The 15,622-nt window shown below is 43.1% G+C and overlaps 1 protein-coding gene across 6 annotated transcripts in view; it reads right to left on the reverse strand.

The window, feature by feature from the left end:
* PLEKHM3 (pleckstrin homology domain containing M3) overlaps positions 1 to 15,622 on the reverse strand; it is a 184,547-nt gene that overhangs the window by 133,972 nt on the left and 34,953 nt on the right. For all 6 annotated transcript variants that reach the window (XM_004262790.4, XM_033428843.2, XM_033428834.2 and 3 more), the window contains exon 3: positions 6,346 to 7,281. In XM_004262790.4, coding sequence (XP_004262838.1) covers positions 6,346 to 7,281 — 936 coding nt within the window. The remainder of the gene's footprint in view (positions 1 to 6,345; positions 7,282 to 15,622) is intronic.

Raw genomic sequence — 15,622 nt, forward strand, 5'->3', positions numbered from 1 at the left:
TAGCCCTCCAGCACGCACAAAAAACTAACTAACTAACTAACTAGAGATTACTTCTCTGGGAGATAACAATCAAATACACTCAAAAACAAAATAACTTAGACAATACAAAGTGAGAAGGCAACAATGGACTCAACAATTCTCATTTATCCAAGCTATTTATATGTTTTGAGGGGCATAGCTGAGTCTTCCTTAATTGTTTTTTTCTCCTCCTACTTTCTCCTGGCTACTTGCCTATTCCTTAAGTCAAATAAATCTTCACTGTATTACTATCCCTAATAAGTGGGAGACAAATTTGAAAATAGTAGTAAAGATACCATGGAAAGTCAATGTCTTTTTGTTTCTGTCTCTCATTGCCTTAGGAGATCTGGCATTTTGGCTACTAGAGGATACCCTGATTTTTCACACGGGAATCAAAACAGAGTTTTGGCTATGCTAGAATTTGCTTTTTCAGGAGCCTAAGTTATAAGTTGTATAACTTTCCTTCTTGGCACTTGAAAGCCTACAGACCTTTCTTTACCTAGACTCACATGCACAACTAGTTCCCAAATTCAATTTCTCTTTTTCTTAAGAATGGCCATTCTGCATGATTTACTCTGAGGCCAATAAGTAAGTAACTATGCCCAACTCAGAAATATTGCTTACTTTCAGACTGGCGGCTATGTAATGAATAATTAACCACTCCATACTTTCTATCAGGGATGCTTATATTACCAGGGTAAAGGTATCCTTTATGTCTAAACGATGTCATAAAACAGGCCTTTGCCAGAAAGACACCCTCATTTATCACATGAAATGCCATGTGGTATTAACAAGGTCGATACTGTTTGTTTAATATATTTTGCTTTCATAGGGGCTTGAAATGATTTGTTTTTGCAGCTGTAACAGAGTTAAATTAGGGATTTAGCTTCAGCTTAGCTAGTTGGGCATATATAACCAGGGGCTATTAATTATCTGCCTAGAGGCCTTTGGTCATCTTCCCACAATTTACAGCAATCTTGGGGTGCTGAGTTACACCACAAGCAGCCAGGTTCTATCCTAAAATAATCAATCTTGGCTTCTCAGGAACTGAGGGGAGATTAAATAATTCAAATTTTTATTTCTTATTCCACAACACCTCCAAAACACACACACATGTAAATGTTATTAGTGCACAGCTTCTTAGTTGAAAGACTAGCTTCAGACATCCGTTCCCACAAATGAGAAACTAAAAAAACAAAAACAAGAACACTTTTCTGACCTTAAAGAACCAATAATCAGCCCTCTTACCCTTTTCTCTCTTCTCACACAGCTGTTCTGCCTTAAATGGACCAGGGGGAGAGGAGGAAATTTGCTCCAAAGATAAATTTGTCAAAAGCATGCACTACAATCCTCATTCCTCACTACCTGCCTGTGAATGTCGGCTGGGAGCAACTGCTGAAAAGCTTGGGGTGGAGGGGTGGAGGGGTGGAGGGGTGGCGGGAAGCAAGGGGAGAGAAGAAGGGGAGAAAAGGGGCGGGGCAAAGAAAAACTGGAGTGCAATGCAAGCAAAAAGGAAATCTCACACTCAGACACACACACTCACACTCAGACACACACACACTCACACTCACTCACTCAGACACACAAAGAGAGGGAGAAAAGGCTCCCCCCACCTCAGGTCCTAACAACATACTTCTTTATCAGAGGTTCATTGTCAATCAATTAGCCGAGGCAGCAGGGGTCTGTGAGGTGGGGGGCACCCGTGGAAACAATGGGCAGTCCTGTTGTATTACTATTTAATCACTTCTGCTAAATAAATAGAGCAGCCCCAAGGTGCTGTCATGTCAAGGGAATTTATAACAAAAAAAACTTCATTTTTCATTGGTCATTCCTTTTCTCCCTTCAGGACAAGAGAGGGTTATTACTGTAGCCTTAAGTTCCATCTTTGTGTTTCTTGCCTTTGATTCCCACTCGGACCCTGCCACTTTCTGGCACTAATTTGTCAGGCTGAACAAAGAGAGGATTTGTACCTCCTGTAAGGTCTCAATTAGGAATGGCTTCTGCTGTATTATGTGCCATTCAGAGAGGACACAATGCCGGTAATTACAGGAATTTGCACTAAATGGCTGAAGAATTCACAGCAAAACTCCCCCCCCTCCCCTTGGGCTTACCCCTCCCAAGGGCTGGGGGGAAAAAAAGGAAAGCAAAATGCTCTGAATGCCAGAGAGATGTAATTACCAACAGCAGTCCCAAGAGGTTAAACAGCAGCCGAAGGAGTAAAACCATAAAAACTGACAGTGTGAGATGGTGGAGGGGATCCCCTCAGCCCACTGTTTTCTTGCTGTCTCTCGCGTTAACATTTTCAATTTCAGTTCAGAATCAGGAACACTGCCCCACAGTGGGCTGTCCGATTTCACCTTCAGATTATAAAGCAGTAAGACACTTCAAGACCGGAGCTTTGCATCTCTTGTAGCATCTATAAAAAAAAGGGCCTGGGCCCTTTTATCACAATACTCAATTGCTAGGTTTCTTGTTTGTTGGGAAATTAGAGGAAGAAATCTGTATGTATTAGTGCCAAGAAAACCATGCATCTATCGAGGGGAAATAGATATGTACACATGTCTAATTCCAGAAGAAAACCGGGCTACTGCCTTATAATTGAATTTATACAGCATTTTGTGAACAACCTCATTTAGAACCACTTACAGGTACATACCCCATAAATATTTTAATAAGCTGCACAGTCGTTTGTCTTAGCATTAATATTTTAACACTATAGATGTCCCATTGCCGAACATAATTTTGAATCCCAGCCAGTGACTTCATTAAAGAAGGATTCCTCATTTTCTGCTACAGATGTGTTTCTGTAAAGCTGTGCTAAAGGACCAGCAAATTAATTGTTCTTAAACACCACTTTCCTCACGTGCTCCTCTGCTCAGGAACGTTCTGGGACTTCAGGGTCAAACATGAAGTTCACCCTTATCAAACTGCCCTTTTTTTGGTAGGTCAGAAATGACTGTCTGCAATTTCACAGAGTTCCACACGGCACCACCTCTGACAGCTCTCTAATCTGACCTGTGGGCCTAACTTCCGCAGCCCAGCTCACAGTTGCCATTTGGCATTGGTGATGTGAACATCTGATTAGTGTCTGTTTTCCCCAGGGGACTGCAAGTTCCATGAAGGCAGGGACAGGGACCACGTTTGCTTTCTCGCAGCACTGACTCGTCCAGGTGCACCTGAGTTTGGGGCATGTGGTCAGAAACTCAGCGCACAATAAATGGTAGAATGAATGGAAAAACGTGATTTTCAAAGGCATGTTCTCAGGAATAAGGCCCTGGAGGCATGAATGACCAAGGTAGGTTCCGGAACAGCAAGAAGACCACTGTAGCTGGGTTTCCTAATAGAGGGCAGCCATGGATCTGGAGAGGAAGCCATGGAACAAACCACACATAATCAAATACAACTATAAAAAGTTCAAGCACATGTTAAGAAATACACAGTTATGCACAAGCATGTATTTTTAAAACCGTAACCTCAGGCATTTGGGGATGGTCAGAGTCCATTTTCTCTGCAAGGGCTCTTTAAGTTTCAAAAAAGGATATAGAAAATTCTTCACCTACAGAAAGAATTTAGCGAAGTGAGGCCAACTGCACTATTTTGTAGATTTAAAAGCCAACATTTGTGGCTCCCCCAAATAGCATCTGAATGACATCATGATAAAGAGCTGCTCAGTGCAATCTTCCACTTTTAAAGTTTATTCATCAGAAATATTTAAAGGGGGAGGGACTAAGTGGACATAAATAGTTGTAGCCTAAAGAGGCTCACTTAAACCATGAAATACTGTGAATTAGCTTCTCCCTAAAATGATAAAGCCAAGATTCAACTAAAAACGATTTACTGGACTTTTTGACAGTTTGGGAGGTAAACATGCTATACAACCAGATTTTTCACTGAATGTGTGTTTTTATGAGGATGAAAAGTTAGGGGACACAAGTACTAAATGAATAAACAGCTGGTTTAGATTAACTGTGTTTGTGAGAAACATAAATCAATTTTTAAAGTTCTATCTGCTATAATAATCTTTGATATAATAAACAGCCTCCCAGATAATTTAGAAAACATTCAGAGGTTTGCTTACCAAGTTTTGATATTTTTCTTTTGAGACTCTGCCCCCTACAGGAGATGAAGTATTCCTACCTGAGGTAGGAAACCGGTATTCCGGGCACGCTTACCCATAACCCACGTGTACCACAAAGCAACGGAGCGTAGCAGTTTCTGATGGAAGAGGGGGCACTGAAGTGAAATTAAAAATTTCTACTTGAGAGTCAGCCGCACTGTACAAATTAGGACTGACTTCTCCCCATGCCAAATGAGAAACCTACCTGTGCCCCATTAGAAGCCCAAATCAAAGCATGAAGGTAAAAGCTGGGCAGCAAAGGAGTTTTAGACTACATTACCCCTGTCTCCTGGGTTCCCTATTACCACCCATCCCCACCCTATTCTCCAGCCAGCTATTCAGTGAGCACCTGATTCACACAGCAAAGGGCAGCATCCTAAAACACGGACCCTAAAGCAGCTGCCCCAAGTTCTATCCCAGCCCATCATGTGATCCTTTTCCTACTCTTTTCCACTTAGCTTCCTTCTCCCTGTCTCTCCTACTCAACTTTCTATGCCTTTTTCCTGTTTTAATTTCTCCATCTGCTAGATGTGGTAGACCTGCTGAATGGTACCCTCTACCTGCATCTCTCCTTCCTCTAAGTGTCAGAAATGCTACTCAGGTGGTACAGAATGTGGGCAGGGCACACTCCATCAGGAAGCAAACTTAGGAGAGGAAGGTGAAATAGGAGCCAACAAAGGGACCATCTTTTCTAACACCTGAGGCTTTTCTTGTCTCTTTTACTAGAAAGTTTCCCGGTTCATACTCTGGTCTCTACCTTGAAAATTAAGCTGAGCTGTTCTCCCTGATTCCAATAACAAAGCAGATTTGTTGCCCCTCTCAGCAGTCTAAAGCCACAGGAGTGTACCATAATTCCAGCATGTCCACAGAGTAAGCACTTATAAATTATTGTTGAATGGCGGAACTTTGAAATATAATACATGCACTAGTAAAATAAGACACAGAAATGTCAATAATTTCTAAAAACTGTGCTAAAACCAGCATCTCCTTAGTTCAAAAGCATTTTCCAAAAGTAGCTGGCTGACTTAACACAAGGTCACCCATGCCTGCACACATACGGCCCTCACCTAGTACAGCTTCTTTATCGGCTCGGGGTTGCTGGTGTCTCCCATCCCGTCCTGCAAGTGTCTGCTTCCCAGTTACTGAGGCCCTCCAGACAGAGCAGGGATGATTTACTTAATCTCCCCTTTGGGTAAATTATTTTTCAGTAGTAAAGGCGATCATCATAACTAACTTAAATTCAAAGTTTCACTGTGCCACCACTATTTGGCTTTGCAATGCAGGAACAAGCACGAAATTGAAAATTTAGTCTTGACTGGTGGTGACTTCCCTGTTCATTTCTAAACAACATACTTAAATCTGATACACTTGAATTGAAATTTTCCAAATCAGGCTTCCAATTAAAGCTACCTTCATGGTAAATTTCTTGTGACAAATTGTGGGGTTTACTGAAATAACTTGATTTCATTTACAGGAGATATTTAGACTTGGTTTAGTGCAGGTTGTTCTCTTTCTGGTTTACTGTCTGGGGGAAGGTGAGAGGAATGGTGAGTAGGGGAGAGAAGCAGTAATAGGGTTTTAAGAACTAACAGATGACTGCCTTGGCCTCCACCTTGTATCTCACCCTCCACAGCAGTTCCAGTAGCCCCAGGCTTCCCCAGGATGAGGCACCGGCCCATCGTGACTCAGAGGTCATCTGCTGAATCATCTTAGCCCTGCTCTTAGCCACCTCCAGGTTTTCTGTCAAGGCTGACTTTCTGGATCCTACCTTAACAGGGTTTGACAAGGTCATGATCAATGACAGTTACTGACTACAGACATTTTCCTCGCCTAAGGAGTGCTAGTGGTCAGCCTTGGGCTTGAATGTCTCTTAGGAGACAATCTGTGACATCCACGTTCCCAGCGACCTTTATTTAAGAAGGCTGAGGAAATGTCATCACAGCAGACTCAGGAAGCCTAAATTCTAGCCTGGTATGCTTCAGCCAAGTCATTCTGATTCAGTGGGTAGATCAGAGCTGCTTCTACTTACTTCACCAGCATGGCATGAAGACGGACAGATGGCTTAATATAGCAAACTCCTTAAAGGAGACGTGCCTTTTAAACAAGAGGTAGCTAGGACTGGTCTCTTGAGGGGATTTTTAAAGTGAATTCCAATTGTGGGATTCAGGATTATTCTCTAATGAGCTTTAGGCTGAAAATATGTTTCATACCTGCACATTTGAAACTCTGAGCAGTGAGTCCTCGTTCCAAAGACAAAGTCGTCAGGATGCTGAGGAAGCTGGTGGTCACAGACTGGCGTTTGTTCTTCCTGAGTTCATGCCCACCCATCTGATCCTTGGGTTTGGTCCTCAGCGTGACCTGCAGGTTTTGTTCTGAACTCCTTGCCGCATTGGCAGCCGTTTTCAGAGCCTCCATCCACTCCTGGGCCCTCTGCCGGGTCTCAGCACGGAGGCGGAGGACATCTTGGGGGAAAATGACTTGAAAGCAAGAGTCACAGTCATCCAGGTTGTCCATCTGGACGGCCAGACACACATCCACATTGTAGCTCAGCAGGGGATCCTCGTCCAGCTTGCCAGGCTGAAAAGCCATCAGGTAGGCCGGGCTCAGGACAAACGTAAATGCCTTCCAGTTGTTTTGGATGGTCAGCCTGTACAGCGTCCCCGATTTGAGGATGTTTTGGTACTCTTTGGGGCTATCCAAGACAGGGGATGGCGCGAGCAGCTCACTGGATTTCTTCTGCAAACAACGATTCTGTGGACAATCGACATGATGACCGAGCCCCGGTGAGTCAGCCAGCTCCTCTGGCCGTCCCATGCAAGCAGGCGCGGCGGCGTGCACACCTTCCCAAAGCTTCTGCCCCCAGTCCAAAGCCTCCCATGGCGACTCTGCCTTTAGCTGCAGCTGAGTGTTGTCATACAGAACAGTATCCACCAGCCTGGCCTCGAGGTTGCCCAGAACAGATATGCTCTGGAAGTGTGACAGCTGATACGTTCCACAGAGGTTCTGATTCCCACTGCTGTCGAGGCTATAGAAGTATAAGCTGTAGGGGGAGAGTTCCGCGTAACAGCTTTGCCAGTAACTGTCGTGGTCCTTCCGAATCTCCAGGTAACCCTTTTTCAGAATGTTTGGGAATGCCTCCTTGTGTTCTAGAAAGAAAGGAAAAAAAAATAAAAGGAAGCAACATATTAATCCATTAATATGAATGAACAAATGAGATGAAAAGGCAGGTGCCAGAAACCAAACGGATCAGGGGTTGACATCCTTCTGGTTCAAGAGTAAGTACTGGGGAGCGGGGTGTTGGGGTTTCATGGTCAATGTGACATGCAGAAGTCCGTTCGGAAAACAGAAACACCGAATGACTGGGACTATGCCATGTGGGCCCATGAAACAACTGCGCTTTGCCAGGATTTCTTGTTTTCTAGATGACGTTCTACAGAGTACCAAATACGAGAGAGAGAATGTTCCTCCTGCCACCTGACCTAACTCCCTGCTAATACTCATCTTTCTTTAGGTAGGTAAAGCCAGGAAGGGCCGGTGGAAAGACCAGAGCATGAAGTGCACTGCACTTCTCATAAACTCCTGTTTCTCAGATGCCCCCATCAGTCTTCAAGGCCAGGCCATGAGCCTTCTGGCTCATAACCAGTTCTCCAGCCATGCCTCAACTACTCACTTCTTAGATCTCTGCTTGGATAGCAGTTCCTCTCACCTCTGAGCCTGCTTATGCTGTTCCCTCCGCTTGCAATGCCCCTTTCTCACCACTTCCACCAGCTATGACACACTTACTCTTCACTCAGCCATCCTCTCTTCCAGAAAGGGAGTTTGTCCCGACTCTCCCAACCCCACTCCCTCGCCTGCACAGACACATCCCTCGGTCAGTATCAGGGATCCTTACTATATTATTCCTCTCTAATGGGCTCTCATCAGTCTGTATTATAAAACAGTTTATAATTTTTAAATTATAAAAATAATTTATAATTTTTAAAGAAGTGTGTCTTCGTCACTGGTCTGTAAGCTCCACTGAGGACAGGGGCAAGGCCTGTCCTGTCATCCTTATATCACAGCACATAGTGTAATGCCTGGTACACAGTAGGTATTTAGTAAGTACTTGTTGAATTAGAGTAGAAATAAAGCTTCTACTATAATGTCCAGCATATAATAGGTATAATTCCCTTCCCTTCTCTTCCCCTGTGTTTCACAAGTTCATCTGGTCATGCCATCTTTAATCAATGACTACCTGCAACAGATACAAATTTCATACTTTAATAAAAGGGGACTGTCACTTGGGAGATGTCCTGATACTTTCAACAGGCATGAAAATGAGGGAGCTTTCCTCCCTAGTACAGCTTTTCATTTCTGAGATGTTTCTCAATCTTTTTGCTGACACACGTCGGAGACAGTCATACACTAATTGAGTCACTCCCTGAAGAAGAGAAATCACATTCCCAAAGGGTATGATTTCTGATCTTGGCTGGAGAAAAAAAAAAAAAAAGAGTAACACAGATCTAGATCTTCAAATAGCAAAAACCAAAAGAGAAAATGAGAGAAATGCGGCAGAGAAAAGCCACTTTTACCTGCTTTACATCTCTGCTCCTGACATTCATCAGTATTTCTGTGGTAATTCAAAAGCCATTAATTTCTTGCAACCCACACTAATCCCTTTGCAGAGAGAGATAATGGATGCCTATTCTCCGTTTTCTTTTCTAATAATGCAGTAAGAGAGGCAGTGCTGTTAGAGACACTGATGCCACCTCTCCTCCTCTCATTTCCATCAGGTGCCGATGACAGTTCAACCTTTTCCATAATAAGACCCATAACCTCGCATCCCTCCATCCCCATCCCTCCTGTGACCTAACAGCTCAGGCATGTATCCCCGAATAAAATAAAAACCATCTCTCTTGCTTTTAGCTAGGAATTTTCCTCTCCTTTTCTTTCCTCCCTGAGAGCTTTTTACAACAGCTTCCACGAATTAGAAATTCTAACTATAATTGGACCCAAGCCAGAAGCAAACCTCACTCCTTTCTGACTGTATAAGCTAGGGTGTCAGATGCCAGCTTGGGTGGACTGAATAGAAGTCTAACAGGGAGTCTCAAAAGTTCCCCCACCTTCTTGCTGCAAAATAAGGTAAAGAATGCACTGTGTTTCAATATCTTCTCCCCACCTCGGCTCAGCCCTCTCTAAATAGGTATGTTAAATTGAGATAGAAAAGAGGGGTGTTAATCATAGGAAATGGCCCATCCTTATAGGCTGCAGTTTGTAGTGTAATTTCTTGGAAAAGAAGAGAACAGATGTGATCAGGAAACTATTCTCAGCATGTATTCCTTTCTGGAGGGCCTGTTTATTTCAAACCTTATTAATATGTTGTGTGTGAAGTATTAATTATCTGACTGTAGAGGGCTGGAGAACTACCATTTCTCTTTAATCTCTAGCTGCTACTTTCTACTGAATCTGAAGTTTATTTTGAATATTTTTGCTATTGACAAATCAGAAGTTATATACTTAAATCTAAGCTTTCGTTAATTTACTATAGTTCAACTTTTGTTTCCCCGGACCATATCATTTCATCACATACATTCTTCTAAAGTGTTCCATTTCACGAATGAACAATATGACCTCTGTCTTAATTAATATCATAAATGGTTCAGGTAGAACAGCTGACAAAGATTATCGCCGTTTCCCCAATGAAAATAGAGAAAGGTGATCAAAATGAATCACTGTGTCTGTAAATTTCATACTGAAACCATAAGAGAGTAATTCCCTTGTGAAAAACAGCAAGAAGCAAAAACAAAAACATAAACAAAAAGAACTTGAGAACTCTTTGCTTCCCCACTGCTTTCCACTGTGGCTAGTTACAAAGACCTGGGTCAGTTCCTCCTCAACAAAGACCCCTTTTCCTTCTCCCCCTGGTCCCACAGTACCCAGCGCAGTGGCTTAAGGACAAAAATTGCTACTGATTGACGAGGAAGAGGGGATTTTTCCCCCTCATGAACCTCATTCATTTCTGTACTGCCAACCCACTGAAGAGTTCCTCTTTTGCCATTATTTCCTCTTTCTGTTCTCAAAAAAGTTCCCATTCTCAGGCCACCATCTTAATCAGGATCTTAAATGGGCTCCCATTTCAAGTCCTCCCCCCGCACCCCACCATGTCACACTCAGTTACCGGGGTAACCTTTCTGGATCACTCATAACCTTTCCCATGCCCTCCCCATCAGCCCAAAACCCTGCACAAGTTTCCTGGTGCTACACAATAAAGTCCAAACTCCTTAGACTGGCCTTAACACATTTTCTCATGGAAAATTTCAAACACAGTTAAAGGCATGGAGAAGAGTAAAATGGACACCTGTGGGCTCACCCCTTAGCTTAAAAGTCATCAGGTTTCCGCTATTCTTGTTTCCTCTTTCCCACTCCTCTCCAACTCTTGCTTTTTATTGTTTTTTGTTTGTTTGTTTGTTTTTGCTGGAATACTTGAAAGCAAATTGCAGACATTTTATCATTTCTACTGTAAATATTTCAGGCTGTATTTCTAACAGATAAGAATATATATATATATACCAGTTTCACACCCAAAACATGAATAATTCCTTATCCAATACCCAGTCTGTATCTCATTTCCCCAGATTCTCTCAAAAAATTTCTTTATACAGATGCTTTGCTCGATTTAGGTCCACACCTTGATTTGGCTGGTAGGTCTTTTAAGCCTCTTTAAATCTACAACAGTTCCCTCTTTCTCCCTTTTTTTTCTCATGCCATGTATTTATTGAAGAAATTCATTCCTTTGTCCTGTAGAATTTCTCACATTCTGGATTTGGCTGAGTGTATCCTCACGGTATCAGTCAAATGCTCCTGTTTCCCAGGTTTTCCATCAACTGCTATTTACTTATTTTATTATTTTTTTTTTAAATATTTACCTATTTATTTGGTTGACCGAGTCTTAGTAGCGGCAGGCAGGCTCCTTAGTTGCAGCTCGCCAGCTTGTCAGCTGCGGCATGTATGTGGGATCTAGTCCTCTGACCAGGGGTAAAACCCAGGCCCCCTGCATTGGGAGCAGAGTCAACCACTGTGCCACCAGGGAAGTCCCTCATCTGCTATTTAGATCTCAAGATCCAGTTAGGTTTTTTTGGGGGTTTTTTTCATGCAAGAATATGTTACAGGTGGTTGTCCTACTTGCAGGGATATGGAGATTGATCAGGAGGTTCAGATGATGTTAGCCTGACCCCTCCGTTTTGAGTTTCCCCAGGGACCTTTCACACTGCAGCCACTCTCTTCCGTTCCCCACACTCCAGCCAGGGGAATTGCTGTGGCTTCCATTACTGGCCCCTCCCGACCTTCAGGCATTTTCTCTCACTGTTCTCCCTGCATCTCTGCTTGTCCATGTTTTCATCATACGTGAGAGCTAGTATAAAATCTCACCTTTTCCTGAAGCCTTTCTTTGTCCCCTCTAGTTGAACACAGCTGTCCTCCTCTGAAGCCCCATGGCTCTATGGCTACACCACCCTGATGACTCATATTTCAGATACTATTTCACACTCATCAAATATGTACTAAGTTATATAATAAAAGTATTCCAAGAAAATCAATAAGAAATTATTTTAAAAAGTTTCTGCCTCCACATCCCGGCACCCACAATCCTTCTGCCCAGACTGTAGAGCGTTTGATAGGAAGTCTTTAGACAGTATACATATATAATAATAATATTATAAATAATAATCGGGCATGTTCACATATATTAGCATATGTAATTAAAATGTGCTTCTATTTGGGTTACTTTATGCAATTCTGTTTTTTTAAAAACCAGCATGTCCCAGATCACAATAAGTGAAACATTTAGGTAAACGTTTAATTTACCAAGGAAGTCTGAACTGCCTGAGTCAACACCATGAATGATGTCATAAGAATAGGACTTGAAAGATCAGACAATAGTTCAAAATGAAAGATAAAGAGCAACGTTTTAACATTTTCAAAGAACTCAAAAGCCTATGTGGTGTCAGTATTCCAAATCAAAATTATGTAGGCAAATTTAAAGGAAACATTTAAGTTCTTACAACAAGATGAATAAATGTGAAAGGAAGCCGAAGTAGAGAGTGAATGGAGTACCATGATGCTACAGAATCACATTCTGTCCTAGACAAGCCCAAAAGCACTGCCCCTCAAAGTTCAACAGATTTATTACATTTCCTTTGCCCTTCATCATCTTTCTTTTCAGTTTCTCTACAGGTTATCTAGGCTATTGTTAGCTAAAAGGATAGATGATTTTAAGATCTGAAAGCCTAGGAAACAGGATTTACAACTACACATGGGCTCAAAACTAAGGGAGCAAAGCAATTTGACACACATTTACTGAGTACCAACTATGTGCAAAGTAGAACGCTAAGCTTTACTGGAGACCCAAAGATGACAGAGGTCCTCAAGATGCTTACAATTTAGTTTTGGCAAATGACTCTAATAGGAGGCTTCCAGGTCAATGATAAAGGAGGAACCATAGCGCCACTTCAGAACAAAGACACTTCTATGATTTGGCTCTTCTTCATGAATGGCCAGTGCCAATGACCTGTACTCAACCGCTACTGTCTCTTGACTTCCAGATCCCATCCCCAGCCTCCCAGACTACAGTGCCACTTGGTTCAACCTCACCTCACAGCTCTGACCCAGGTGCTGCCAGCACTACATGACAGCCTAGAGCATGGGAGAATGTGACTAGACTCCCGCAGATACAGACAACCTGAGAACCGTCTGTCTACTCACTGGCCAGCCCCACTTCCTCCTCCAAGACTGCACGCTTCTCTGGGGTTAGTTACAACCTCTAGGCTTCAGGACTCAGCCCTAGTCCTCAACTCCAATTTCTGGACTTCCCCTCTTACTGAATGGCCTGCTCTTAGCTCCACGCACCCTCGGAGTAATAGCCCCTTCTGGCACTGTATGACGCAGAGACAGGAGGCAACTTTCACTGACTGCTACTGACTGCCTGGAACCCTGTACTGAGAAAGATGCTGAGGCCACATCCAGACTCAGTGGGGAAAAAGCACCATGATGTCACTGAGGTGGGGAAAGATACATGTTATGTATTTGCCATCTGGTTTTAGGATCTTTACAAACATAGGTCCTCCCCCTCCTTGATTCCAGAGACCTAATTCTCTCTTCCACAACAGTAACATCCTAGACCTCTTAGACCTCTTCATCACAAAGTATTTTCCAACTTCCAATGCAGTACTCCTTCATTCTTCTCACTCCTCCACCTCCCCTACCTTCTATTCCATCCTTATAAGGACCTTTAAACATGAAGCCCTTCTACCTCACCCCTTAAAGTCTCTTCCTTGTTTCACTGGACTCCCTCCTCTAGACTCTGTAGTCAATAGTTAAAACTTGTTTGCTCAGACTTCCCAGATTTAAGCACCAACTCTGGATCGTTACCATCGTCTATTTAAGACCAGCATGCTCGAGGAAGACTCAGAAGTATTAACACAGGTATGTTAGTTCATTTCAACTGCTATAACAAAATACCATAATCTGGGTACCTTGTAAACAACAGAAATTTATTTCTCACAGCTCTGGAGGCTGGAAATCTGAGACCAAAGTACCAGCTTTGGTACTGGTGAGATAAAGCTTCCTGGTTGATAAAAGGCCATCTTTTTGCTATAACTTCGCATGGCGGAAGGGGCTAGGGAGCTCTGTAGGGTCTCTTTTATAAAAGAGACTAATCCCATTCATGAGGGCCCCACCCTCATGACCTGAGCACCCCCAAAGCCTCCTCTTAATTCCATCACTTCAGGGGTCAGAAGTTTAACATATGAATTTTGCGGGGGGACACAAATATTCAGGCCAGAGCACCGGTCAAACATAGATTCATGTTGCTCAACTTCTTTTATAGCTTTAATCCTGACAATTCATTCTTTTATTCATCTCATGGATCCCAAACACAATCCAAGAACAATTTTCCCACATCTTCTTTAGTCTTTTCAAACTGCAAATTCCACCATCTCTTTGTGTACCATAGGGAGCTCCTTTACATATACCATACTCGGCTTCACTTCAACATTACACTAACCAATATCCTATACAAGTAAGACAGAGCACAGTGGTTAAGACCACATGTGCTAGAGCCAACTGGCTTAAGTTTAAATCATAATTCTGACCTTACTGGCTGGGTAACCCTGGACAAATTACTTAACCCAAGTCTCAGTTTTATCATCTTTAAAACGGGCTATATTAGCACCTACCTCATTGTACTATTGTGAGGAAGAAATGAGTAACTCTCAGAACGATCCCTGACACATCTTAAGTATTCAATAGATGTTTCCTATTTTAGCTTCTGGTCTCAAAAGAAGCAGCTTCTTGCCTCCTTGTTAAAGCTAACCCTTCCACCTTCACTCTGTACCTAATTCTTTCCCTCTTCTTCAGAATCTCTTCCTCTATAACATCTGAAAATTACCTCTCTATGGATCTCTTTTCCTCTTGTCTTCTAATATCCTAAGGTTTGTTGTGTCTATTCAAAATTATTCACTTGAACCTACGTCTTCTATGGCTCAATCTGTCTCCTTCCTTCAAATTCCAGATTCTTCTAATGCCTCTACTTTCTGTCCCGCACAATCTGGCCTCTGATTATTGCTGACCTCCCCTCACATCATCTCACATTTCTTCTCTCACTCCAGCCAAAAGCCTCTCATGGGTTTTGAACAAGCCGAGCACTTTCTGGCCTCAAGGACTCTGAAGCTGCTGTATCCTAGGTTTGGGACGTCTGCCCCCAGCTCCACTGACGTATTCAACTACCTCAGCTTTTCACCTCAAAGGTGCCATCCTCAGTGAGGCCTTCATCCCTCAGCACCTCAGTTAAAGGGCCCCCCTCAGTCCCTCTCTATCTTACAACATTGTTTTATTTCGTTCAAAGAACTGCTCCTTGAACACAGAGACCTGAACGTCTCTCTCCCTTCGTATTCCCAGTGGCTGGCTCTATAAGTATTTGTCGAATGTATGCACCAAGGACTAAGCTAGAATCGTGGAAACACCAGGTGAATCAGACAGACCCTGTCAACAGTTTACAGCCCAGTGACAGCCCTCCTTTCTCTCTTCACAAGTCCCACTTTCTCTTTTACCACAGTCGCCCTCATTTGAGTCCCCATCACCTCACATCATGATGACCGCAGAGCCTTCTCATTTCCATCTCTTCAATTCTTTCCATCTACCAATCCACCCCATGTACTGTTAGGGCCTGAGGGGACCCAATAAATAGCATCACTTTTTTTCACCCAAGTTCTAAACCAACTGAGATTGACAGAGGGTAGTCAGACACATAGAAATCAAAACATGAGCCAGCTGGAGGACACAGCTTAGGTGTGTAGCACCCCAGAATTCCACAGACTCACCAATGAGTCACCCGCAGCACTGGATCAGCACAGGCTCCCCTCCCAGGGACCACCCATGAAAGGCTGGTGGGTGGTGGAGCAGGCCTAGAGGAGCGGACCAGAATCAGTGCTTCCTGTAGAGGCTGAGTTACAC

The sequence above is a fragment of the Orcinus orca genome, chromosome 7 (assembly GCF_937001465.1).
Source record: "Orcinus orca chromosome 7, mOrcOrc1.1, whole genome shotgun sequence".
Classification (NCBI taxonomy): domain Eukaryota; kingdom Metazoa; phylum Chordata; class Mammalia; order Artiodactyla; family Delphinidae; genus Orcinus; species Orcinus orca.